The sequence below is a fragment of the Crocuta crocuta genome, unplaced genomic scaffold (genome assembly GCF_008692635.1).
Source record: "Crocuta crocuta isolate KB4526 unplaced genomic scaffold, BGI_CrCroc_1.0 scaffold84, whole genome shotgun sequence".
Lineage (NCBI taxonomy): Eukaryota > Metazoa > Chordata > Mammalia > Carnivora > Hyaenidae > Crocuta > Crocuta crocuta.
This window is the reverse complement of record NW_027530213.1, coordinates 5,828,351-5,853,531: the sequence shown is the minus strand read 5'-3', so window position 1 is coordinate 5,853,531 and position 25,181 is coordinate 5,828,351. Positions and strand designations below refer to the sequence as shown.

Below are 25,181 nucleotides of genomic sequence, written 5' to 3'. Positions count from 1 at the left end.
AGAGTTAAAATAAACCATATTTTCTAAATTATCAGAAAAAGAAACATGCACAGATAAATAAACATAGAGAGACAGAAAACAAAGTATTGAAATCAGACAATGTATCCCTTCTATTGGAGGCAGACACTTTAAAACTTGCTCAGAAATGTTAAATATAGCGGGGCCTGGGTGGCTCAGTCGATTAAGCTTCTGACCCTGGACTTTCGCTCAGGTCATGAACTCATGATTCATGATATGGAGCCCCACATCAGGCTCTGTGCTGACAGTGCAAAGCCTGCTTGGGATTCTCTCTCTTCCTCTCTCTGCCCCTCCCCTGCATGTGTGTGCATGCATGCACTCCCCTTCTCAAAGTAATAAATAAACATTAAAAATGTTAAAATTTTAAAAACCTGCAGGGGCACCCAAGTGGCTCAGTTGGATAAGCATCTGACTTCAGGTCAGGTCATGATCTCATGGTTTGTGGGTTCGAGCCCCACATTGGGCTCTGTGCTGACAGCTCAGAGCCTGGATCCTGCTTCCGATTATGTGTCCCCCTCCTTTCTGCCCCTCCCCCACTCATACTCTGTCTCTCTCAAAAATAAGTAAACATTAAAAAAGTTAAAAGAAAATTGGTAAAGATAAACCAGGAATAATAAATGAAATAATACATAAAAGGAATTCTTTTTTTTTTTTTTAATGTGCTGGTAAAAAAAAATGGAACTTTTAATGCAGTTTGATACATGCACTGTGAAGGTCTTTCACAAAGCAATTATTATGGGCAGATATTTTATAAGACACATAAAATTATAAGAATTGTGGTTACTATTAGTTGGTTTATTTATTTTTTTTTTACAAATAGTTTATTGTCAAATTAGTTTCCACATAACACTCAGTGCTCATCCCCACAAGTGTCCTCCTCCATGCCCCTCCCCCCTCCCCCTACATAAAAGGAATTCTTAACATTAATATCCCTAAGGTTGAATTGAAGCAAAAGATATTAAACAATTTAGGAGGGTTTCTGACTGTTATACGGTCTTGTTTTGCTGCATCAATGGCTTGTAGCGCAAAATCTGCAAAATCAGGTCCCAAAGATCTTCCAATTTGTGTTAAGTCCCATCTTCAGTTCATCCACACATCCAAGAAACCAATGCAATAGAAGGCAACACAGCAGAACTGGCCTTTGTGGCTCTGGGTTCACCGCCCCCCCACCCCCCGCAACCTCCTACCCCCATTCTTATGTTGAAGTCCAAATCCCCAGTACCTCAGAACATAACCTTATTTGGAAATGGGGTCTTCAGAGATGTGATTAGGTAAGATGAGGTCATAGTAGAGTAGGATGGGTCTCCTATCCAAGGGGAACTGGTGTGCTTATAAAAAAAAGGGTAATTTGGACACAGAGACACACAGAGGGAGACTGTCATGTGAGAATTACGGTTCTACTGCTGCAAGCCAAGAACTACGAGAAGCTGGAGCGAGAAGACAGCTTTCCCTAAAACTCCCAGAGGCAACGTGCCCTGCTGACACCTTGATTTTGGAGTTCTGGCCTCCAGAAGTGTGAGAGAATAAGTTTCTGTTGTTCTAAGCCACCTAGATTGTAGTACTTTGTCACAGTGGCCCCAGGAAACTGATGAGTCCCCAGCAGTATATACCCTCCTTTTTGATGAATCCCCCAGTGGTGTCCCTCCAGCCAAAGGAAGCATCTCACACTGTTGTGTTTCCCATGATGCTCACACTCAGTTGCCCTGTCCTCACATCTACCATGTCCATGAGGACAAGGATTTGTGTCCATTTGTTGACAATGAGATCATCTCTTCAGTGACAGAAAGATGGAAATTTGCAGGAATAATATACACAGATATCTGGGATTTCAGGAGATGAGGCGCAGCAAGTAGGAAAAAGAGCATTTCATGGTGATCCTGGCACAATCTAAACAGAAGATCTTCATGAATCTTTAGGCACCAAATAACACAGCAGCAGAACACAAGAAGTCAAAACTGCTAGCAACACAAGGAGAAGCCTGCCAGAGTAGAGACTGAATTCATGCCAATGGATCCCAATTCATCTGGGATAAATTGGTGGGCAGGGTTGTGTGGAGCCCAGTACTTTCATGACCTTTCCCATGCACGGTATGCCCCATGCAAAGTTGAAGTGCAATTTGAGGTAATCTGACTGGCTTTAGGAGGGATGCATCAGGACTTAAGAAAGAGAATATATTACACACCTCAGAAGAATGGCTTGTCTGATCTAATTGCCTACATTAGTGGATTTTTCCTTTGCTGATTATTTCCTCTTGATTTTCAGATCGTGGCCAAGAGATACAGAGATTTTGAATTTCCTTCTGAAATGACTGGCATCTGGAGATACTTGAACAATGCTTATGCTAGGGACGAGTTCACGAATACGTGTCCAGCCGACCAGGAGATTGAACACGCATATTCAGATGTTGCAAAAAGAATGAAGTGAAGCCAGAGTGCTTTCTGTCTTATTTCTCAGTGGTATGAGCTAGGCTGTGACGGGAAGGTGTTCTTTGTGAGTGGTCCTTTGTTTTCCTCTCAAGGGCCATTATGCCCATATCTTAATAACACCGTGTCATAGTGAGACCCACTCAACCCAAAGGGTACATGGCCTTGTGACTTGTCAACTCATTTGTGTATCTGAATAATACCAGTATCTATTGTGACACATACCAGTTGTCCAACTGACATTAATTTACTTCTTCGGCATTCATGGACACTGTCACCCGTGACGTCAGGGCATGTGTTTTTCAGCTTCAAGTTTCAAAGCAAATTAGACTGAGGTTCAATTCCTCCTTCAATTGTGAAAAAATTTGTCCCTGATAGCTTTCATAATCATATACAGCTTGTTTCTCTCCTCTAAAATAGTAGTGTAAGTTTCTTCAGAATGAAAATATTGCTCTTGGAGTCACATGATGGTACATGTCTATTTTAAAAAAATTTTAAAAAGTCAGCCCAAGGAAGTAAAAAGTCACCTAAAATTTCGCTCCACCTAAAAACTTGTTGGCGACCATCTTCCCATTTCTTAGTCTCTCACAGACGTTCGTGTGGCATCCGAGTTCATTCATATGAAGTTGGTGAGGGGACATGTTAGTAATGCCTTGATGGGCATCCGTAGAGGACCTAGGACAGACAAAACGGTTCGGCACTGGAGGGCTGCTAGAGAACGCTTGTGCTCAGGTTCCACAGGTGGACAATTGGAGTCCACAGACCTGCAAGGACCCACAGGGACCAGCGGGCACCGGGAGCCGGGGGCGTCCCCTCTCTGCCTTGTTACCATCTTGGTGATGCCAGCTGCCTCTGGGTCCAGGGCAGGCAGAAGAGGAGAGGGCTTGTCATGTGTCTTTTGTCCNGACCCAACACTGGGCTTCTTCAGCAGTGATGGGGTGTGCGGCTGGCCTGGTTCTCGTTGCTTCTCTGCCCTTTACAGTGTCATATTGAGGTCAGGCAAGGAAAATCCAAAAAGACTGTATTCGTGGTGACCACTCTTAGGCAGTTCTGGTAGCTGGTCAAGTTGGAGGGGAAGTGGAAACCTCTGGCTCAAAGAGTGTTCTGGTTTATCTGTGGCTTCTCTGCCACCCTCCCCAGCAGCCAGGCTCTCATCTGCAGTGTGTGTGGGCTGGGCTGCTGGGTCCAACTGCAGACATAGGAGACAACATGGAAGGTTCTATATAGATACTCATCACAACCCTTCGGGTTTGAGCATTAGCGACCAGGCTGTGTTCCTTTGACATTTCTATACATTTTACAGAAATCCCCTTGTCCAGTTGGCTGCAGCATTTGGTTGATGCTGCTGCATGCTCAATGTTTTTTAAGTAAACATTTGTTCTATGGGCAGTTTATTTGGCAAGGAATAAGATGCCTTAACAATAACCTTTCTGGGATTTAGTGAGTAATGTCCAGTAAGAGAAACAAAGTGGTTAATATGGTTGCCACTTTGTCTTCCCTGTTACTGGACGCTACAGCTTCTTCATGCAGGGACTGTCTGCCCAGCCTCTTGCTTTCTTTGTTAACTATATGTTTTTTGAGGTTGTGGCTAGCATTCCCGATCATTCATGTTTCACATCTGTTTTGGGCCGGCGTTGCAAGGCTAGTTTTCTAATGCTACACCTAAACACAGTCAATGAGTAGACCACCATTTGTTACTAGTGCGAACTTGGTATTTTTAGATGTTAAGATGATCCACGTAAACTCTGTGTGCCTTAAAAATTAAAACACATGATAAAAATGTTGACACGAAGCCAAGATCTTTAATTCTTTTTTCCACTTTGCCTTCCTCACTTACACGTAAAAAAATAAAAGGAACAGAAATGGCTTCCTTTAAACCAACGAGAGCGATGTCAAACCAGAGATTGTTGGTGATTGAATTAGAAATCATCTTTATTTGTATTGTGAGCCACAAACGCATTTTAGCGGAGATGCACAGAGGTCAGAAAAGACACATGTGACCCGACCTTGTCCAGGAGGCTACGGTAGAGGTCCTCAGACTATTCCAGGTTGCTGTGTGGTCGTAGGAAAGTGGGTAGTCCCTGGCCAGCGCCCACCCCTCTTTCCTATCTCCATGGCCTGTTCATAGGGCCCTCAAAGGCTATTCCTTTGGGTAAGGCGAGAAATAGTCCAAGGCTGTTCGCTGGCTTACAGTCTTTATCACAATGTGGACAAGAACAGTGGGCCCAACCACCTCCTACTACGTAACTTTACGTGCACCTGCTAGAGCCCTGGGAAGCCGTTAAATCTTTTGGATCCCCTCAGGGCCCCGGATCATCATACCAGGATGAGAGTAATGGCCATTGCTCAGGACATTCCTTGGTTTTGTAAAAGGAGCTTCAAATAGCATTGAGGCTTTTGTTTGCTTGCTTGCTTTTCCCTTATCTGGCATTAAGTGCTAACATGTTAGCACTAACATGTTACTAGCCTCTTCCCTGTGAGGAACTTTGAAGCAGGGGTGATGTTTAAAAAACCCAAAACCCAAACAGCAGCAGACACAGGGTCCGAAATCTGCCCTCGATACCTCTGACACGTCTGAATAATCATTTAATCTCTCTGAGCCTTGCTCTTCTTATCTGCAAAATGGAAGCAAAATCTTGCGGTTGTGTAGAAATCGGTGTACTTAGAAGTTCTCCGTGAAAGCTGTAACACAGCTGGCTGCATACACATGATTTTGTCTTGTATTTGCTCTTCCTCTATGGGTCATGTCAAAATGGACAGGTTTATAGGACCTTGAACTTCTCTCCAGGAGTGGAAGGCAGTTATGCCCTGACTTCCTGGTTCCCTGCAATGAAGCAGCCCCCCCCATACCCCTCCCGTGGGATGGATGGTGGCCACTGAGTGCTCAGCTACCCCCTTTGGTAAGTCCCTGTGGGCTGGTCCAACTGTCTGTCAGATACCTCGGGAACTGGATGGGCTCCACGGTGGACTGACGGCCCCATTGGGCCCCCTCCCACCTGGCTTGGAGACACAGTTTTCAGTTGTGTGTCATGTGTTTGAGGCCCTGAGACACCAAAAAGCGCATAAATCAATGTGAGTGGTGCTCGAGTCAGAGCTGGAGGTCCACCCGGGCCCTGTTGTCCTCCTCCTCACCACTAGGTGGCGTTTCCTTTCATTCCCTGAAGCCCGGGGCCGGGGGAGGGGGGAGGTGGGGCCGATCCTCATCCCACCTTGGGCTTCAGGCAGGTACCAGTTGACCCACATTCTCCTGCCCCCACCCCAGTCTGATGCCAATTCAGCTTCAGGACATCATGCAAACCCAGTCCAGCCTTCCTGGGGCCATTTAAGGGCAGCCCACTGATGGTCTCAGCCCAGCTTCCAGAAGCCTACACCCAAGTTGGGCTGTATTTTCTGATGTGCTGCAGGAAGTCCGTGGTGGGGCTTCCGCTCGCTCCTGTGGCTTTCGGTCCAACCACAGAGAGTGCTCTCAGGGACAAGAGGCTCCTGGTCAAGACTGCCTCAAGCACAACCCCGCCACTTCCTGTCTGTGAAACAAGACGGGGGTGGGGTGGGCTCTGCCTTGTGGGCTTCAGGAGCTAAGACCCCTTGGGCCCCTCCTTGGCCTCTTCCTCTCCACGCCCATGAGCCTGGTGTTTCCTCCTGGAGCTCAACGCACTGATGGCTCAGAGACGCAGGAGGGTTTCATGGAAGGGACAAACTCTTAGGATTATGAGACACCTGCAGTGTCTGAGATTTCCGCTTCCTCTCCTCACCAGCCCTGGCTCCGGGGCCCGGCACACCTCCCTGAGCTGCCTTGTGCTCTGCCCGCAGCCCTGGGCCTGCAAGAAGGGGGTCATGGTCAGTGGGGGTGGGTGCTATCTCACCTCCGTCCCATGAGTGTGTCCCCACCAACCTCCTTTTGGTTGCTCACCTACACCCAAGGATGGAGGGACCGTGCTTCGTGCTGATGCAAAGGGCTGGGGCAAAGTCTGACAATGTACATAATTGCTCCCCAGTCAGTTGTCAAGTGCTCAATAAACCCATCCATTGATTTTACTGTAGAACTACATCAAAAAGCAGCCAGGCAGCCTGGACGTGGGTCCCACTGAATAGCCCCCAGTCCTCAGACAGCCCCGCATGGCTGTTTTGTGACGCAGTGCTCACCCTCGACCCTCACCGAAGCCCACCTCTTTGCTTTGCACTTGTTTGCATGCTGGGGTGCTGACTTGTTGAATGTACTCCTAAGTAAAGGAAGGACCTTGGACAGCCTTTCATCAAACTCTTAGAAGGCAGCTTCCTCTCCACCCTGCAGAAAGGGGACCAGGAAGATTTTATCCACATCTTTCTGCTCAGAAAAAATAAAAGCCAAAATGGAGACAGACCTTGGATTTTTCTGGAAGAGGACTCAAAGAAAGGAGAGGGGGGAGGAAGGGGAAGAAGGGGAAGGAGGAAGAGGGAGGGGGCAGGGAGGGGTGAGGGATTCCCCACAGGGGTGGAGGTGACTGTGGCTTATACCGCAGGTATGAAAGTACTTTCTGGTGCCTGAGGGGTCTTTCAGGAAGCCCATGAAGTAGACATGAAAACTGAGTTTAGCCACAGCTACAAATTGCCTGGTGTTGAGGTTTGTGAATGGCGGGTGGTGGATGCCAGAGGCGCCGGGCAGCCTGCGAGCTCTGGGCAGTGCCGGCTGCCAGGCCCTCTCCGGTCACACGATGTACCAGAGTTTTTGAAATGTACACACGTGGTGGTTTTCTTGAACACGTGCACCCACTTTCCCAACAGTGTGGACTGAAGTGAAAGAAGTAAAAGAAAAACAGAGGTTATCTTAAGAAGGATTTTTGCCTCTTGACTTTTTTTTTTAACATGTTTATTTACTTTTTGGGAGAGAGAGAGAGAGAGAGAGAGGTGAGCAGGGGAGGGCAGAGAGAGGGAGACACAGAGTCTGAAGCAGGCTCCGAGCTGTCAGCACAGAGCCCGATGCGAGGCTCGAACCCATGGACCGTGAGATCGTGAACTAAGCCGAAGTTGGACTCTTAACTGACTGAGCCACCCAGGTGCCCCTGCCTCTTGACTTTTAAATCTGTACTAGGCTGAGGTGTTGAGGCCTGGTCTTGTCGTGGCGTGCTCATCCCCACAAGCGCCCTCCATGCCCATCTCCCCCCTCCTCCCCCACACCCATGAGTCCTCAGTTTGTTCTCAGCATTCAAGAGTCTCTCATGGTTGGGAGGCATCCAGGGTTCTAAAGGAGACAAGACAGCAGGACTGGTCTGGCCTCCATCTAAATCTTTCCATTTCTATTTTATCTTATGTATGTATGTATGTATGCACGCATGCGTGTGTGTGTGTGTGTGTGTGCGCACACGTGCACGGGCATGTGTGTTTCATGCAGCTCACAAATGAGTCACTAGTCCCGAAAGAGAAAATTGTTTAAAAGAAAATTCTAGGGTCGTTTGGCTGTGGTTCCAGTGTTGGATGGGCCTCTGGTGGATACTTTGGTATTTCTTCAATTCGGACAGGGAAAAGAAGAATTTGTTGCATTGAGTATGTTACTGGAATACACACAGATTAAAAGGAAGTAAAAAAATGTTTCTTGTCTCTATTTAATTTTTAAAATATATTTTAATTGTTTTTATTTATTGAGAGAGAGAGAATGAGTGGGGGGGGCCAGAAAGAGAGGGAGAGAGAGAGAGAATCCCAGAGCCTGATGCAGGGCTTGAACTCATAAACCGTGAGATCATGACTGGAACCAAAACCAAGAGTCGGATGCATAACTGCCTGAGCCCCCCGCGCACCCCACTTCTTGCCTTAAGATATGTGTAGTTACAGTGAGAAAATAGAATGGTGGCTAGAAAGATGCCCAAGAGTATGTATAATGGAAGCCAAATGGGCAAGTGGGCACTTAGATGTTTCCAAGGTTGCTGAGGCGATGCTGCTACAAATGAAGTAACGGAAGTGATAGAGCGCCTTCATATAGCACTTCACAGTTTACAAAGCCTGCGCAAGTGTGTGTGGTCCCATAGGCCCTGAGTGTGCACTGTGATGCAGCGAGGTGGCTGCCATCTTGCCTCATGGTCCTAGAGGAGCCTTACTTGCTTCTCTCTCATGAATGGAGGGCACGGACCACCACAGAGACCCTGTTCTGTCAACTTCAGGGCCTTGTACCATCTAGAGGGAGTGGAACATTCTGGTCAGAGAACCGGCAGCTTACAGTTTGGAGATAGCAGTAAACGGAGGGGAAGGGCATGGCTAACATTTTGCCTCCTCCAAGTGTTCATACAAAAACTAAGCCGTTGGGCTAGATTGGTGGGGTTTCAATCTTGACTGCATATTAGCATCCTCTGGGTAGCTTTAAAAATTATCAGTGCGCAAGCCACACCTCCGACCGGCTGAACTGGAATCTTTGGGGTTGGGTGTGGACGCTGGTGTCTCCAAAATCTTCCCTGGCAATTCTCTTGTGCCGTTGGTGTCTGGATGTTCCTTGAGCGATTTCCAGCATAAACTGTCTAATTTCTGGGTCTGGGTTATGAGTCCTGGTGGGGGTGGGTGACTCCCCTGGGAGGGGAGTGACGGAGGGGTTGCCCCTACAATCTAGCTCTACTCTCAGGGTAGCTGGCNGGGTTTCAATCTTGACTGCATATTAGCATCCTCTGGGTAGCTTTAAAAATTATCAGTGCGCAAGCCACACCTCCGACCGGCTGAACTGGAATCTTTGGGGTTGGGTGTGGACGCTGGTGTCTCCAAAATCTTCCCTGGCAATTCTCTTGTGCCGTCGGTGTCTGGATGTTCCTTGAGCGGTTTCCAGCATAAACGGTCTAATTTCTGGGTCTGGGTTATGAGTCCTGGTGGGGGTGGGTCAGGGAGGGGAGTGACGAAGGGGTTGCCCCTACAATCTAGCTCTACTCTCAGGGCAGCTGGTGGAAGTAGCCAGGGGCATACATGTACCCCCATATACCAGCTTGAATAGTGCTCCCCCCGCCCCCCAGCTTCATGCCCACTCAGAGTCTCAGAGCGTGGCCTTCTTTGGAAACAGAGTCATTGCAGATCTAATTAGTAAAGTTAAGATGAAGTCTCATTGGATTTGGGTGCCTTATTGGATCTTAGTGGACCCCAAATCCAACATGCCCGGTGCCTATAAAGGACAGAAGACACTGAGATGTACAGACACAGAGGGAGGGGGCTGTGTGAAGGTGGAGGCAGAGACAGGAGCGATGCAGCCGTCAGCCAAGGGCTGCCCAGGCTTGTCCGCAGCCGGCAGAAGCTGGGAGAGGCAAGGAAGGGTCCCCCTCTAGAACCTTCAGAGGGAACATGGTTCTGCCAACACCTCAATGTCAGACTTGTGGCCTCCAGTTGAGCAGGAGAATGCATTCCTGTAGCTGTAAGCCCCCCCACTCTGGGGTGCTGTGTTACTGCCGCCCCCGGAAGCCTTACGCACTGAGGGCTGCGTCTTGGAGTGGTCGAGCCATTTCATCCTTGCTTAGTTCCAGGCGATTCCAGAGCTGACAGCATGGCTAGGGTGAGGCAAGTCGGCCCAGGAGAGCCGGCCTCATGCTTCCGGAGCCAGGACAGCAAGGTGCGGCCTGAGCCACGGTCTACTTGAGGGAATTGGTGACTTAACCAACGGGCAGCACTTGGGTCATTTTGTGCTAGAGGAAAGGTGACCAGGTGGAAAGTGGCTGAGAGTCCTGTGTGCTGGTTCTGCCCAAGCTTCTGGCTGGCGTGGGGGCTTGGGAGAGGCGGCTAACTTTCCGGGGCCTCAGTTTCCTCATCTGTCCTATGCAGGGACAGGATGTAGGTAATTCCATAGGGTTTCCCACCTCTGGGTTGTAAACCCCGAGCCCACGAGGCGGTAACAGTAGTGACAATGCTTGGGAACGGCCGCTCCTGGAGCAGACGAGCATCACACTCCCCACAGCCCTTGGTCCAGGTCTAGTCCTAAGATCAGACCCTTTTAGCTGCCTGTGTGAGGGGTTTGGGGTAGACATTTCGTGTTCTGGTAAAGCCACTGGCCCCATTTGGAAATATGGCTGCAGCCTGTGACGACACTAGCAACATCTAATCATCTGATCATGTGATATGAAGGCTGGTAATCACCCACAGCGGGTCTAACGAGCCAATTTTTCTCAGAACACATTCTACAGGATTGACCGGACTTTCTATAACCCAAAGGGCCAGGTGTAGAGCTCTTGGGAGGCTTTCTCTGTACCCCCTCCCCTACCCACGCAGCAGCCTGCCCTGAACATTCACCTTGACAAAGAAAAGCGGGCACAGAAAACATGGATATGGAGAAGCGGTGGGGAAAACCGTGGGCACATTTTCTCTCTGTGGTTCTAGGGTGACATACGGGTTTTCTCTGCTGCCAGCCAATTACCCCAAACTTGGCAGCTTAACACGGCGCACGGTTGCTAACTCACAAGTCTCACAGCATTGTCAGAGCTGGGTTCGCTGCTCAGGGTCTCATGGGCTACAGTCAAGGTGTCAGGCAGGCCTGTGATTCTTATCTGAGGCCCGGGCCCCATTTCTAAACTCACTGGTTTTAAGCAGAATTCAGTTCCTTGTGACTGTGAGACTGAAGCCTTCTGCTGTGAGATGCCATCCTTCACTGCTCACTCCGTAGTCCTCTCCTTAATGTGGCCACTTGCTTCTGCAAGACCAGCAGAAGAGTGTCCTTGCTGCTTCAGATCCCTCTGGCTTCTTTTAACGCTGACCTTAGTCCCTCTCTAACGAGGCTCATCTGATTAGGTCAGGCCCACCCAGGATACCTTCCTTTTGGATTAAGGGTAGCTGATGAAGTCAGGCCCCCACAAGATAATGTCCTTAAGTAAAGTCAACTGAGCAAGGCCTCGAACGACCTATGCAAACTCCCTTTATCTTTGCCGTATAATGTAACCTGATCAGATGAACGATACTTTGCCTGTATTCACAGGTCCTGATCCCCCTTAAGGGTAAGGGGATTATGCAGGGTGTGTACTCTAGGGTCTGGGGATCCTGGGGGCTATTTTAGGATTCTCTTATCACTGACGACTTGGGAGAGCCTGAAATGGACTTTCCAAAGGAAGTCTGCCTCACGGTACAAAACCCGTGGGCTGAGGTCGGCCGAGGTGGCATTGCACACGTTTCAGAAGGCCCCAGGCCACACCAGAGCATGAAAAGTCTGCTGCATATGTTCTTGGCAGGCTTCCCGATAGACTGCTCCTCCTAATCCTTGGGCTCAAACACCCATGGAGCAAGCAGGTATGGCATTTCCATGAAGTCCACTGACTTGCTTTCCAGGTCCCTCTGACAGAGCAGGAGTTTGTTGACCTTTAAGTCCTGGCATCAAATGCACCTATTTACTCAGGCTTTTGCCAAAGGGTAGGGAGAGAGGCTGGAGGAAGAACTCTTTGCAGCTGGTCAATACCGTGCTTTGTTACGATTTCGCTCCATGGTGCCCCTGTGGCCACGTGTCCCACGTACGAGGCAAAAGGATTTCTCCTCCTTGGCCTTCACTGCATTCAGCCCTGAAGCAAGTTGTAAAGATAAAAATAAGAAAGAAAGAGAAAGAGAGAGCGAGAGAGGGAGAAAGAGGGCTAGCAGGAGACAGTATGAGAGAGAGAGAGAAAGAGAGAGGGAGAAAGAAAGAAAGAAAGAAAGAAAGAAAGAAAGAAAGAAAGAAAGAAAGAAGGAAAGAAAGAAAGAAGGAAAGAAAGAAGGAAGGAAGGAAGGAAAGAAAGAAGGAAGGAAGGAAAGAATGAAAGAAGGAAAGAAAGAAAGATATTGAGAGAGAGAGAATGAGTGAAGGAAAGAAAGAAAGAAAGAAAGAAAGAAAAAGAAAGAAGGAAAGAAAGAAGGAAGGAAGGAAGGAAAGAAAGAAGGAAGGAAGGAAAGAAAGAAAGAAGGAAAGAAGGAAAGAAGGAAGGAAAGAGAAAGAAAGAAGGAAAGAAAGAAAGAAGGAAGGAAAGAAGGAAAGAAAGAAGGAAAGAAAGAAAGAAAAAAAGAAAGAAAGAAAGAAGGAAAGAGAAAGAAAGAAGGAAAGAAGTAAAGAAAGAAGGAGAGAAAGAAAGAAAGAGAAAGAGAGAAAGAAAGAAGGAAAGAAAGAGAAAGAAAGAAGGAAGGAAAGAAGGAAAGAAAGAAAGAAAAAAGAAGGAAAGAAGGAAGGAAAGAAGGAAAGGAAGGAAAGAAAGAGAAAGAAGGAAGAAGGAAAAACAGACCCACCACGGCGTCTCCCGTCGTAGGAAAAACTATCTTTAGAAAGAAACAAACAAATAGTCTGAAAGAAGTTACATGGAGTTTGGGAAAACAAAACAAAGACACCCAATCATCTTCTATTCTCTTTGAGTTTCGTTATGTGCCGTTTGTCACCGCCTATTTGATGGTTGCACGTCACGATGCAGGTTTATTGTCCGTTTCGCTCGGGGAGACTCCTGGCTTATCCGCCCGAACCAGGCAGTCTTTCAAAGGACGAGAGTGGATCTGCTTTCTCTTGCTTGTGATGCAGGGTCCCCAGGAGCCCTAGCCCCGTGGACTTCAGTGGGAAGCGAGCTGTCTGCCAGATGAGGCATGCAGAGTGGGGGAGAGGGGGCGACACCGGACCTCGGAGCTGGCGTGGGCAGGGGAGTCAAGAGAGGCCTCCTGGCCCCATGGAAGGTCACCAGAGCAAACGTCAAGTGGCTGGAACGCTGGTCCTCAGGCCTCGGGGTCCTTACTGCCGCGAGAGGAATTTGATCTATGTAATCTCCATCGTTGTTTTTAGCAGTAAAATGTGCTGATTCTGTTCCGCATGCAGTTCTTCACGTAGCCGGGTAGCCGTGACACGACTCCCCGGCTTTCATGAGAGGCCACTGCCACATATGTCATAGAATCATGGATATCTCACACCAGGACGAGAATGCGGCTGGCTTTCAAGTTGGGATTGGTTTGTCTGTTTTCCCTAGGAGATCTCCTCGCAAGCGATGTCAGACGCCCTCATGTTGCTATATTTCCAAAATGAAATGAGGGGCGCCTGGGTGGCCCAGTTGGTGAAGCCTCTGACTTTGGCTCAGGTCATGATCTCACGGGTTGTGTGTTCGAGTTCCGCGTCGGGCTCTGTGCTGAGAGCTTGGAGCCTGGAGCCTGCTTCGGATTCTGTGTCTCCCTCTCTCTCTGCCCCTCCTCCGCTCATGCTCTGTCTCTCTCTGTCTAAAAAATAAATAAGACAAATTGAGGACTGATGGGTGTGGGGGGCGAGGGGGGTGATGGGCATGGAGGAGGGCACTTGTGGGGATGAGCACTGGGTGTTATATGGAAACCAACCTGACAACAAACTATTTGTAATAAATAAATAAATAAGCATTAAAAAAACCTTCTAAAAATGCAATGAAAGTTTTAAAAAGTGTCTTTTAACACTTTTAACACTGTCTCTGTCTTGTGTTTTTATGCTTTTGAGAACAAAAAAAATTCTTTTTAAGAAGGACAAATATGATCAGGGCATGTTTATTCTGTTCTCTGCAGTTACCTCAGTCACTAATGGTAAATAAGATAAAAGCGGTTTCCCTGGTAAGAAATGAATCTACAGTTTCAGCCACAATGCATCTTCACAGATGAAGCGATTTGTATCTTTATGAAGAAGCACATTTCCTTAGGGCTCTGGGCCTCCCTAAGGATGTGATCTTCAGGGAAGATCTTGTTTCCACCTTGTCCTCAGGACCAGACCCCGGAAGTACTGTCCATGAGCACAGGAGGGATTTGATTTCTCTGTAGAGCCTTCTGGAGAGGGACCGTGTCTGCAGTGGAGGTAGAACATCTCCCCAGGAGATCTCGACAAAGGAAATGCCTCATCTCTCAGAGACATCTTAGGGTGGCCCTGTCTGGAAGTGGAAAACGGGCTAGATCATCTATCAAAGCGCCCCGGATTTCAAGAATGTCACTTCTTGAGGAGAGAGTTTCTACTCGGTATTTCTGAGAAATCTGAAGTAGTTTTGAGAGAGAGGAGAGAGAGAGAATCCAAAGCAAAGAGCCTGACACAAGGCTCAATCTCACCAACCGTGAGCTCATGACCTGAGCTGAAACTAACTGACTGAGCCATCCGGTAGACCCAGGCAGGAGACATTTTTGAAATGCAGTGACGCTCACAGGCAAAATTTGAAGTGCGACCTTGTGGGAACCCGCACTTTAGTGACATCGATGCGGAGACCTGGAAGACTACCACAGAAGCCCTGTGGAGTTTGCCTGGAGGCTGGGGGCTGGGTAGCGCGGTACCGATCTGCCACCCCAGGAAATTCTGTCCTGACCTGCTGGAATCAAAAGAGGTCTTCCCAGTTCGCCCCATGGAGGCTGGCCAGTCCTGGCTCTCTGGTACACCGTGTAACAACTAACAAAGGAAGTCTGCATCTAGAACCCAGAGCCTGATTCATGATTCACGATTCATGCCCGAGGCTCATTTCCGTGGAATATTCCAAGTGCTACCAGGAGAAAGGCAATTCCCAGCTCGCTAGCCCTCGCCTCGGTGCTCCCCATCCTGAAACATCCTGGGCTACGGCTTGTACTGATTCCTGTGTGGGGGGCCAGATCAGGCAAATGCAGATTGCAGCCCCACATCTTCCTACAACGCGTGGACAAGGAAGTTGAGGTGGATGGAATCAACAAATGGGGAGAGTTTCGAATGGGTGGGAGCACAAGATTACTCAACACTTGGGTTTTTAATCAAGGGATCTTAGTAAAGAACAGTATATCCTTTGTTGGGCAGAAAATAAAAATGCAAAACAGAAGCCAGTAGAGATTTAATAAACAGAGCGATCAATAGGACGCTTTCAGGAGGACTTGGTCGCAACGACTGTTCTAACCCTGCAGAGAAGCGCCACAGTGTCCAGTCTGTGTTGGTCTCTCTTGGCACTGCTTCAGGCTGGCCCACGAGTCCATGCTGGAAACATTGGGTTAATTTGGATAATTCATTATTGCAAGCAGTAGTCCCCAAGTATTAATGTTTTCGATGAACTTTCGAGAAGCTGAAAAATGTTTTTCAGGGACAAATTGGTCCCCCATTTTTAAAATGCTTTTAGAAATGACGCCAAGGGAGCGCCTGGGTATCTCAGTGGGTTAAGTGGCCCACTTAGGCTGAGGTCACGATCTCGCGTTCCCGAGTTCGAGCCCCGCGTCCGGTTCTGTGCTGACAGCTCAGAGCCTGGAGCCTGCTTCGGGTTCTGTGTCTCCCTCTCTCTCTCTCTCTGCCCCCCCCCCCACTCGCACACTATCTCCTCTCTCTCAAAGATAAACAAACATTAGAAGAAATTTTAAAATAATAATCATAAAAAGAAATGACTCTATGTACTGGGGTGAGCAGCATAAATGTGACCAGGGTGGGCACTGAGATGACCCAACAGCTGTACATGTTGGTGAAGATTCATTCACGCCATTGTCGGTCAGCCTACCCTCCAAAGGCAGTTTCTTCCTACGCCAGGCCCCCACCGTGTTCAACCAGGACTTCAGATAACTGAGCAAATTGCTGTATGGCCTTGGGCAAGTCCTCTAGCTGTGCTGAATCTCAGGTCGCTCACCTGTGAGAGGCTTTTTTTTTTTTTTTTAGTCCACCGCTTGGAACGTTTGTGAGGAAGTATGGGAAAGTACCTGAAAATACGGAAATCTAGGGAAAAAGAAATGTTCTTATTCTTTCTGCCTCATTATTGGGCTGGGCCTCGGAAGGTAGAGCAGCCTGGTGGCCTGGGAGCTGGGTCAGGAGTCAAGTCATTCCATTGATTGGGAGGACTTGAACATGTGACTTTTTCTCCCCAAGGCTAATAAAGGTCACACCTGCCTTTTGAAGGCTGCAAGGGGAAATGGAGGTGAAATCATACTGACTTCGTCTAAAAAAACCAACCGGGTCACTCCAAAGTATGTCCACCTAGCTTAGTGCTAGGTACCTTCTGTCCCTGAAATCGCCTCAAGAAGGACTGCACGACAGGGCCACCTGGGTGGCTCAGTCGGTTAAGCATCTGACTTTGGCTCAGGTCATGATCTCATGGGTCATGGGTTTGGGCCCCACAGTGGGCTCTGTGCTGACATCACGGAGCCTGCTTGAGATCCTCTCTCTCTGTCTCTCTCTGCCCCTTCCCCTGCTCTCTCTCTCTCTTTCTCTCTCTCTCTCTTCTCAAATGAAATAAACTTTAAAATAACTCAATAACAAATAAATTTAAAAAAGACTTTTTTTGAAGTCCTTTAAAAGAAAAAGAAGACTCCGTGACATCCTACAAGGAGGTCCCCTCTGGGTCCGGGTTGCTTTGAAGCCAGATCACCCACATCCAGTCTGATTCACTTCCTCTGGTTGAGAAAACACACGAAGGGCCTTGCAGGGCATAAACCATGTTTCAGGCTTCCTGCCTTTGGCTGTTTCCATTCTGTCGTCTAGATTGTGACCCACCATTTAGCATGACCACAGATCTTTAGAGAAGCCCGTCATTACACAAGATAACTCATAGGAAAGCACTTTGAAAACTACAAGCTGCAACACAAATGTTCTTTCTATCGATAGTTATCTGGTCAGCTGCTACTTTCTAAATTACTTTAATTGAGAAACTTTTTTAAAAATATTTTTTAATGTTTTTTAAACTTATTTTTGAGAGAGAGAGAGAGAGAGAGAGACAGTGTGAGCAGGGGAGGGTCAGAGAGAGGGGGAGACACAGAATCTGAAGACAGGTTCCAGGCTCTGAGCTAGCTGTCAGCACAGAGCCTGACGGGGGGTTCGAACCCACGAACGGTGAGACCATGACCTGAGCCAAAGTTGGATGCTTAACCGACTGAGCCACCCTGAGAAACTTTTTAAAGTACCAGAGGAGAGATGAGCAATGTCTAAGAGAAAATGTTAAAGATGAAAAGAACGAAAATCCTACTTGAACTTGCTCATTTATGGCTGAGGGCTAAGCCATACTCACCTCCCAGGGGTGGTTAGTGGAAATATGAGCTCTTCAGCAAGTATATTAGGAGTTCTGGTCCTGAAGGGTGTGCTGACTTTACCCATGAAACGAGAGTGGCAGGCTCTGCAATGGCCAGGGGATAGCCAAGGCTTGGTCCCAGAGGCTGGCATAGCCAGAGGACAGGCAGTGGCTGAAACCCGGGATGTTCTGACTCAACACTAAAGTGAAGAATGGATATTGCATGAGATGCATTGAGCGTCCATTACCATCATGCTGATGTCCTAATGTTTACATTATTATCTCCTGAAGAGGGCCATGGGGAACATGACTTTTCGTCAACATCTTTGTAGGTCAATATTTTGTTTCGACCCTTCTCTCTGAGGATATGAAAACAATCTTGGTAATTCTCTAACCTTGAAGTTCTCCCAAGGACTATACCTCTTCACATACTTTCATGGGTGAAGGTCCCATTATTGATGGAGATCCCCTCCTTGGTGATGCCAAAAAACAAAATAGATACCATACCTATCCGGGAACATTTCGATGCATCTTAAAGGCAGGGAAGAACCACTTAGCTATGACATTTGGTTATTCTCTCTTGAGACCTTGGCCACTGAGTCAACTTTGGGCTCTGTGGAACTGGCCTCTCCTGCTTCCTAAAGAAACCCATCATCCTTTGGGGCCCAAAGCCCATGAGAGCAACCAAACTCAGATCAGGCTCTAATTCCACTGGAGAATCTGGTCTGGCTTTCTTCAGGGCTGGCTCTTGCCCCATCGAGCTCCAAAGCTCTGTGCTGGTTGGCCTCAGTCTCCTCCCCTTTCAACCTTTCACTGGAATCCAGTGTGACTTAGGACTAAACTCTTGTTTAGCCAAGACTTGAAAGGTGGTCATTGTTTTGACTAGTGCCTTTGCTGCCTAAATTTCATGAAGCTCAGAGCATTGTAAGTGACACAAGGAAGGGTATTTTAGACCTTTTGTCCTCAGATAATTGTAGAGCTAAAAGTAACATCAGTCACACAAGGAAAATTTTGTTTCAGGAAGCCTGGAAAGTTTAAATTACTTGCCCCAGGTCCTTTGTCCACCTATGGTAGAGCTGAGACAAGTGTCCAAACCCCTGAGTCGTAGCTGAAGACCATGCATCCAAGGCAGTGTTTCTCTGACTGTGGCCCTCAGATCACTAGCATATGTATCTCTTGGCAACTTGTTAGAAATGCACATTCTTGGGGCTCCTGGGTGGCTCAGTCAGTTAAGCATCTGACTCTTGATTTCAGCTTCAACTCTTGATTTACGGTTTGTGGGTTCAAGCCCCATGTCAGGCTCGGTGCTGACAGCACAGAGCCTGCTTGGGATCGTCTTTCTCTCTCTCTCTCTCTCTGCTCCTCCACTGCTTGTTCTCTCTCTCACAAAATAAATAAACTTAAAAAAAAGAAATGCACATTCTGGAAGGCCTTAGAATCAGAAGCTCTGTGATCTGTATGTTGACGAGTCCTCTGGGGAGTTCTGATGCTTGCAAAAGTCTGAGAAGCACTTTCCATGGTATGCCAAATCACATCTTTTTGGGAGGGGGAGTGTCAGTTCAATACTTTTCATCATGTGTAGAAGAGTTGAGTGCTGAACAGTGATTTTTATTCCACTTTCTCTTGTTCATCTTTTGTTCATTTTGAGTGCCATTCCCACATCAGGCACCACATGGATCGGAAGGACATATTAGGGGCGCCTGGGTGCCTCAGTTGGTTGAGCGTCCAATTCTTGATTTCAGCTCAGGTCATGATCCCAGGGTTGTGGGATCCATCCCTGCACTGGGCTCCATACTGACTACGGATCCTGCTTAAGATTCTCTGTCTCTCTCTCTGCCCTTCCCCTGCGCTCTCTCTCTCTCTCTCTCTCTCTCTCTCTCTCTCTCCCCGCCTAAAATAATAATAAAAAGAAAGATGGACATATCCGGAATAAATACTTCCTTCAAGTAGCTGATGGTGAATCAGAGCATAGACAAATTTTATATTGAAATGCAAGGCAGAATGTGATCGAATCCTTGAACGATACAGACATCCAGGGCCACAACCTGAGTCTGGGAACTTCTGGAGCTGCAGAGGTGAGGCTGGAAATGCCAGCAGGGAGAGAGAACCAGCAGTCATATGGTAGAGATGGGTCTACTGAGTTCTGGAAACAGTAACAGTAGCCTGAGACCAGTCAGGTGAGAGGAAAGAGCGTGTGCTAGACGTTACATGATAGAGGACCCCAGAGATGCTGGCCTCAGCAACTGAGGGGGATGGGCGCTTGGCCTCAGGGGCATTGCTCAGTGATTGATCCTGAAACCGTCTACCTGGGAGGGAGGTATTTTCAGGCTCCTCTGCAGTACAGGCCTCAAGCAATTTGCCATGACTCAGGTGGTTGGGAAACAACTGTGCTCCCAGGGACAGCCTGACATGTCACTTGAGCGGCCGCCTTTGGCCAAGCTGTTCTTTTTAAGAAAGAGCTTTGGGCTGATTCTGAACTTGGAAGGGAGTCCAGCAAATAGCAAATGGACGCAGAAGGTCGAGTCACGAGTGATTGCCTCGTCCAGGCCAGGCTTCCCTTCCAAGAATGAAGCCGACCGCAGAGTCGGGTTGGCTTTCAAACATCTGCGTTTTCAAATTGTAGCAATAAATTCTCTGTGATCCATTTCCATTCCGTGGATCAGCCCACGCACCTGTCTGGTGCACGTCTCCATGAAAATCAATATGGTATTCGCAGCAAGGTGCCCCTAGGTCCCCGACGGCTTTCTGGATTGTCCAGGAAAAATGTCTAGTTGAGTATCCAGCTTCCGGATATTTTACTGTGTTTTAATTTTGGAAACCTGGTAATCCTTTGGTGACATATATCAAAAATCTGTTATCAGATTGTTTTGATCAGAAAACGTTATTATCAACCATGCTAGATAGTAGAGGATTTACTGCAGTTACAGCTACTCTTATTTTTGAAGATAACCCTGGCGAACATTGATTTAGTACAGGCTCAGGCATCGTGCTGCTGTTTTAAATTCATTGTTTTGTGTCATTGTCACATTTACGCTGTGAAGTAAGCATTCTTACTATCTCCTTGCAGTGCGCAAGCCCAGGCACAGAGAGGACGGTGATGTCTTCAAAGTTTTGCAGTGAATAAGCGGCACCTCTCTCTCGTGCACGTGCGTGCGCGCATACGCGCACACACACACACAGACACACACACCCCATACACACACACCACACCACACAAACACCCACCCACTGCACACAAACACCAGACACACACCAGACACACACAGCATACCCTCACATCCCTCAGATACCCCCACCCCCCTACCCCCCCCACACAAACATCCCATACACACACCACACACACCACACATGCACACACACCCCATACACACATGCCATACCACACACACACATACATACACACTGTACACACACACCTCATACACATACCACACCACACCACACATACACATATACCCCCCCCACAGCACACCCCTCACACCCTATACATACACACACACACCACCACACACACCATATACACATAGCATACACACACCACACACACACCACACACACACCATATACACACATAGCATACACACACCACACACACACACCACACACACACCATATACACACATAGCATACACACACCACACACACACAAATATCCCATACACACACCACACATGCACACACACACCACAAACACACACAGACATACACACCCCACACTCACAATCTTGGAGGGAGACGGTGTCACATCTGAGAGAGCGGTACAGATTCAAGCTCACGCGTGGTGAGTGAGTTCTGACGGGCTGAGCATCCTGGGGAAGCTGTTTAACTCTTACAGCACTGGGGTGCTGGTCACGCACATGGAATCCCTTCCTCACAGGTGTGTGGTAAGGAAAAAAATGAGATAATATGTTGAAAAGTTCTGCTCTGTAAACCATCTCCTCCCTCCTCCACCTCTCCTTTTTCTGCCCATCATACCCAGAAGTTAGGTTTCTCTGGGAGGTCATGGATGCAGATCCAGCCTCAGGATCCCCTGATCTGACTCTCTCTTACCCCGACTCAAATGGGCCGAGTGCCCATAACCTGTCGGTTTAGTTCAACCGCAGCATCTGTCCGGCCAGGTGACCTTGGTCAGCTGTTGACTGACCGTGGGTTCCCATCTCGCAAGGACCTTTAGGGAGAGCTCAGCGCTCTGACAGGTAGAGGTGAGTGCCCCCACAAACAAGGATGTCTCATCTTGGGGTCTGCATGCTTGGTTACCTGAGCTCTCTTCCACTCTGGGGTAGTCACGTTTTTCCTCTGCTTCCCCGGCAGCCCCTGTAGCCGGTGGTTTAAGGCCTCCGGGGGTGGGGGGGGTGCTCCATACTTTCTCCAGCACCCAATAGTTCAGGTACCCGCTGACTAACCCCCCTGACCCACGGCCACCCTCACTCTCCGAAGTTCAGTGCTTGATGAATTCACGACACAGGGCTTCCCGGGAGCTGTGTCCCTCGGCGGGCCCATGGAAACGCTTTATGCCTGCAGCACAAGCAGACCTGTACGCTCCAGCTTTCTAGAATGAGTGAGATGCTAGAAATACTTTTGGATTAAAAATGATCCCCAAGGGGCACCTGGGTGGCTTAGTCGGTTAAGTGTCCGACTTTCGCTTAGGTCATGATCTCGCGGTTCGTGGGTTCGAGCCCCGCGTCGGGCTCTGTGCTGCCAGCTCAGAGCCTGGAGCCTGTTTCAGTCTGTGACTCCCTCTCTCTCTGACCCTCCCCTGCTCACGCTGTCTCTCTCTCCTAGAAATAAATAAAAAAATATATATATTAAAAAAATGATCCCCTAATGAAGGCTCATGAAATTAGAAATGTAGCCGTTATGATAGTTTTTTTTTTTTTAACTCTTTTATCCTGGTAAAATTGACATAAGAAAAGTTATCATTAGTAACATTTACTACATTCCCAAGATTGTGCAGCCATCACTAGTATCTATTTCCAGAAGATTTTCATCACTCCAAAGGGACACCCAGGGGACACTGGCATGGCTCTGTTGGCTGAACATCTGACTCTTGATTTCTGTTCAGGTCGTGGTCCCAGGGTCCTGAGATCAAGCCCTGTGTTGGGCTCTGTGCTGAATGTGGAGCTTGCTTAAGATTCTCTCTCTCTCTCTGCCCATCCCTTGCTTGCACTTTTGTTCTCTCTAAAAATTAAAAAAAAGAGAGAGAGAGAGACCCTCAGCATGGCTCAGTCAATTGAGCATCTGACTCTTGATTGCAGTTCAGGTCATGATCTCACAGTCATGGGATTGAGCCCCTCATTGGGCTCTGCACTGGGCGTCGAGCCTGTTTGGGATTCTCTTTCTCTTTCTCCCCTTCTGCCTCCCCCCGCCTCCTCTAAAATAAAGAAAAGAAAGAGAGACCCACTACCCATTAGGCAATCATACTCCCTTTCTTCCTCCTCCTGGGGGGAGGAACCACTAATCTACTTTCTAGTTCCATGGATTTACTTATTTGGGATATTTTCATATAAGACAGACAAGTTTGCGAATTTAAAATTTTCACCATGCTATGCATTCAAATTTATTAAAAATAGAAAAGTCTAGAAGGGGTTCCTTTCTTCCACCCCAGCCCCTATCACTCCACATCCCCTGTCTTCTCGTCTACACCGTTGTCAATTCGTATGTGTTCTGGAAGAATACGTGTGTTCCGATACAAGTCAATATGACCTATGTTATGTCTTGCCCCCTTTACTCACAAAAGGTAACATTCCATACCCAGTATTAAGTACCTTGCCTTTCACTCGTGTAATGAAATTCCTAGAACTTTGACCGTATCAGCACACAGAGAGCTCCCTGTTCCTGTGTGAAGCCACACAGTGGCTTGGAGGTGCTGCGTTTTATTTAGCAAATCCTCTCTTGATGGGCAGCTGGGTTTGTTTCCAGTTGTTTGCCCTCGCCACGAGGCCACGTGAATCGTCTTGAACGCCTGTCATCTCAAAACTGTCCCTGCGGAACAAATTCTCGGAGGCTGAGTGGTGGGGTCAGAGGGCATGTGGATTTTAATTCTGTTATCTTTCACCTAATGAGCCTCTGCAGAGGTTGTGAGGAGTCACACTTTCCCTGGTGACCCCGGAGAGCCTCCCAGCCTCTACCACACCGTGTCCCCAAACGTCTGTAGCTTTTCCAGCCCCGGTGTATAGTTTTCATTTGAATATCTATTCATAAGCTTAAGAAATAGGATGTAAAGAACAATTGTTCTCTTTTTGTCTCCTTTAATTTTTTTGTTGGGTTTTATTTATTTTTGAGACTGTGACAGAGTGTGAACAGGGGAGGGGCAGAGAGAAAAGGAGACACAGAATCTGAAGCAGGCTCCAGGCTCCAAGCTGTCAGTCCAGAGCCCGACGCGGGGCTTGAACACACGGACCGTGAGATCATGACCTGAGCTGAAGTCGGATGCCTAACTGACTGAGCCACTCAGGCTCCCCTCTTTTTGTCTCCTTAGAGGAAAGGAACGGTTGCCTATTTGGCACCTCAGGTGACATCCACCAATGCCTGCAGACCCCTCCTCTACCTGGAGAGAACCTCATGTGGAAGGACTCCGCTTCCCTGATTCAGAGGTCATCTGAGACCCTCTGTTACAAGGCGATTTGGTATTTTCGGAATATATTTCTTCTGTTTCCAACCCGAGCATGCGTCTCTCCTTCCCAGGCAGAGGCTATGAAGTCCAAACGGTCACATTTGATGCCGCTCCCGGCCCATCAGCTGCTCTCAGAGCACCAGGCCAGGGCTCCGGTGGGTTTATTGGAAAGCATGGGGGGAAGGCGAATTATGGAGGCAAAACCGTGCGGGGTGCGGAGCCAGGCTCTGGTTGAAAAGGTCCCTTCTTGGCTCTTGCCCATCTCAGTAGAGTGTGACTGGTCACCCCCAGGTTTCATCCTCGGGGCCCATGGGACAGCAAATGGCAAGAATCACTGCACTCAGGCCCATTGACTCTTCCTTTAAAAAAGTTTTAAAGGTGTCTGGACAAAGAGACTTTCAGGTTGCCTTAGTCTTTGTAGAATCTTCTCTCTCTCCTTAATTAGTAATCTAAGACTCCACTGAAAACTCATACTTTTTCCGCTTGCCGTCATGGCCTCTGTACGGATGTCCCTCGGCTTGGTGGGCACACAGTGCTTGCCCCCGTCACGTGTCCCGTCTCCTCCATGCCCGAACTCTCTCTCTGCCCTGCCAGGCACTGCGAGCCAGAGCTGGGAGCGTGCACGCTGGTTAGCCGCCATGTCCCACATCTGATTGTCCCAGAGGGACAGATGGGGGGCTGCTCACTTCCATGCGTCATTTCAAATGCGGGGAACTAAACTCAGCCCTTGGCGGGGGGGCGGGGGGGCAAAGGCCGAGCGTGAGGCAGTCCTCAGAGGGCAATATTCTCTGGTTTACAAACAGTGCAGGATGACCCTGCCTTCCATCCCCCACCACACGAGCCTGATGGGAGCAACTCTGGCTGCCATGTTGCCTCAATGGTCCTTATTAGAGCATTGAATTGGGAGTGGGCTGGAGGTTTTACACCGGATGGCTGTGAAGAGGGGACACCTCGGCTCCCTACACGTGTGGCTAAGTGTGTCACATACGTCCCCTAATCCGGAGAGCACTTCCTGTCCTTCCTCTGCTTCTTATCCCTTCAGTGTAGTACCTTGAGCTCACTCTTCTGTCCTCCCAAAGCTGATCCCAGCCTCCGGTTCCCAGCACAGGGTTCTGGTGTCCAGGGAGGCCTTGGGAGACCATTATACATGGTCTAGTTCCTTCTTTGTTATTTATGTATTTATTCATTTAAAAAAACACATTTATTTTGAAAGATAGATAGCATGAGTGGGGCAGGGGCAGAGAGAGAGGGAGACAAAGAATCCAAAAC

General features: G+C 48.2%; 1 protein-coding gene across 2 annotated transcripts in view; it reads left to right on the top strand.

Moving 5' to 3' along the window:
* The window catches only part of CLIC6 (chloride intracellular channel 6), a 19,764-nt gene extending 17,110 nt beyond the window's left edge, over nt 1–2,654 (top strand). For both annotated transcript variants that reach the window (XM_077765418.1, XM_077765419.1), the window contains exon 6: nt 2,281–2,654. In XM_077765418.1, coding sequence (XP_077621544.1) covers nt 2,281–2,442 — 162 coding nt within the window. In that variant the 3' untranslated portion in view covers nt 2,443–2,654. The remainder of the gene's footprint in view (nt 1–2,280) is intronic.
* Nucleotides 2,655–25,181: the final 22,527 nt, after the last annotated feature.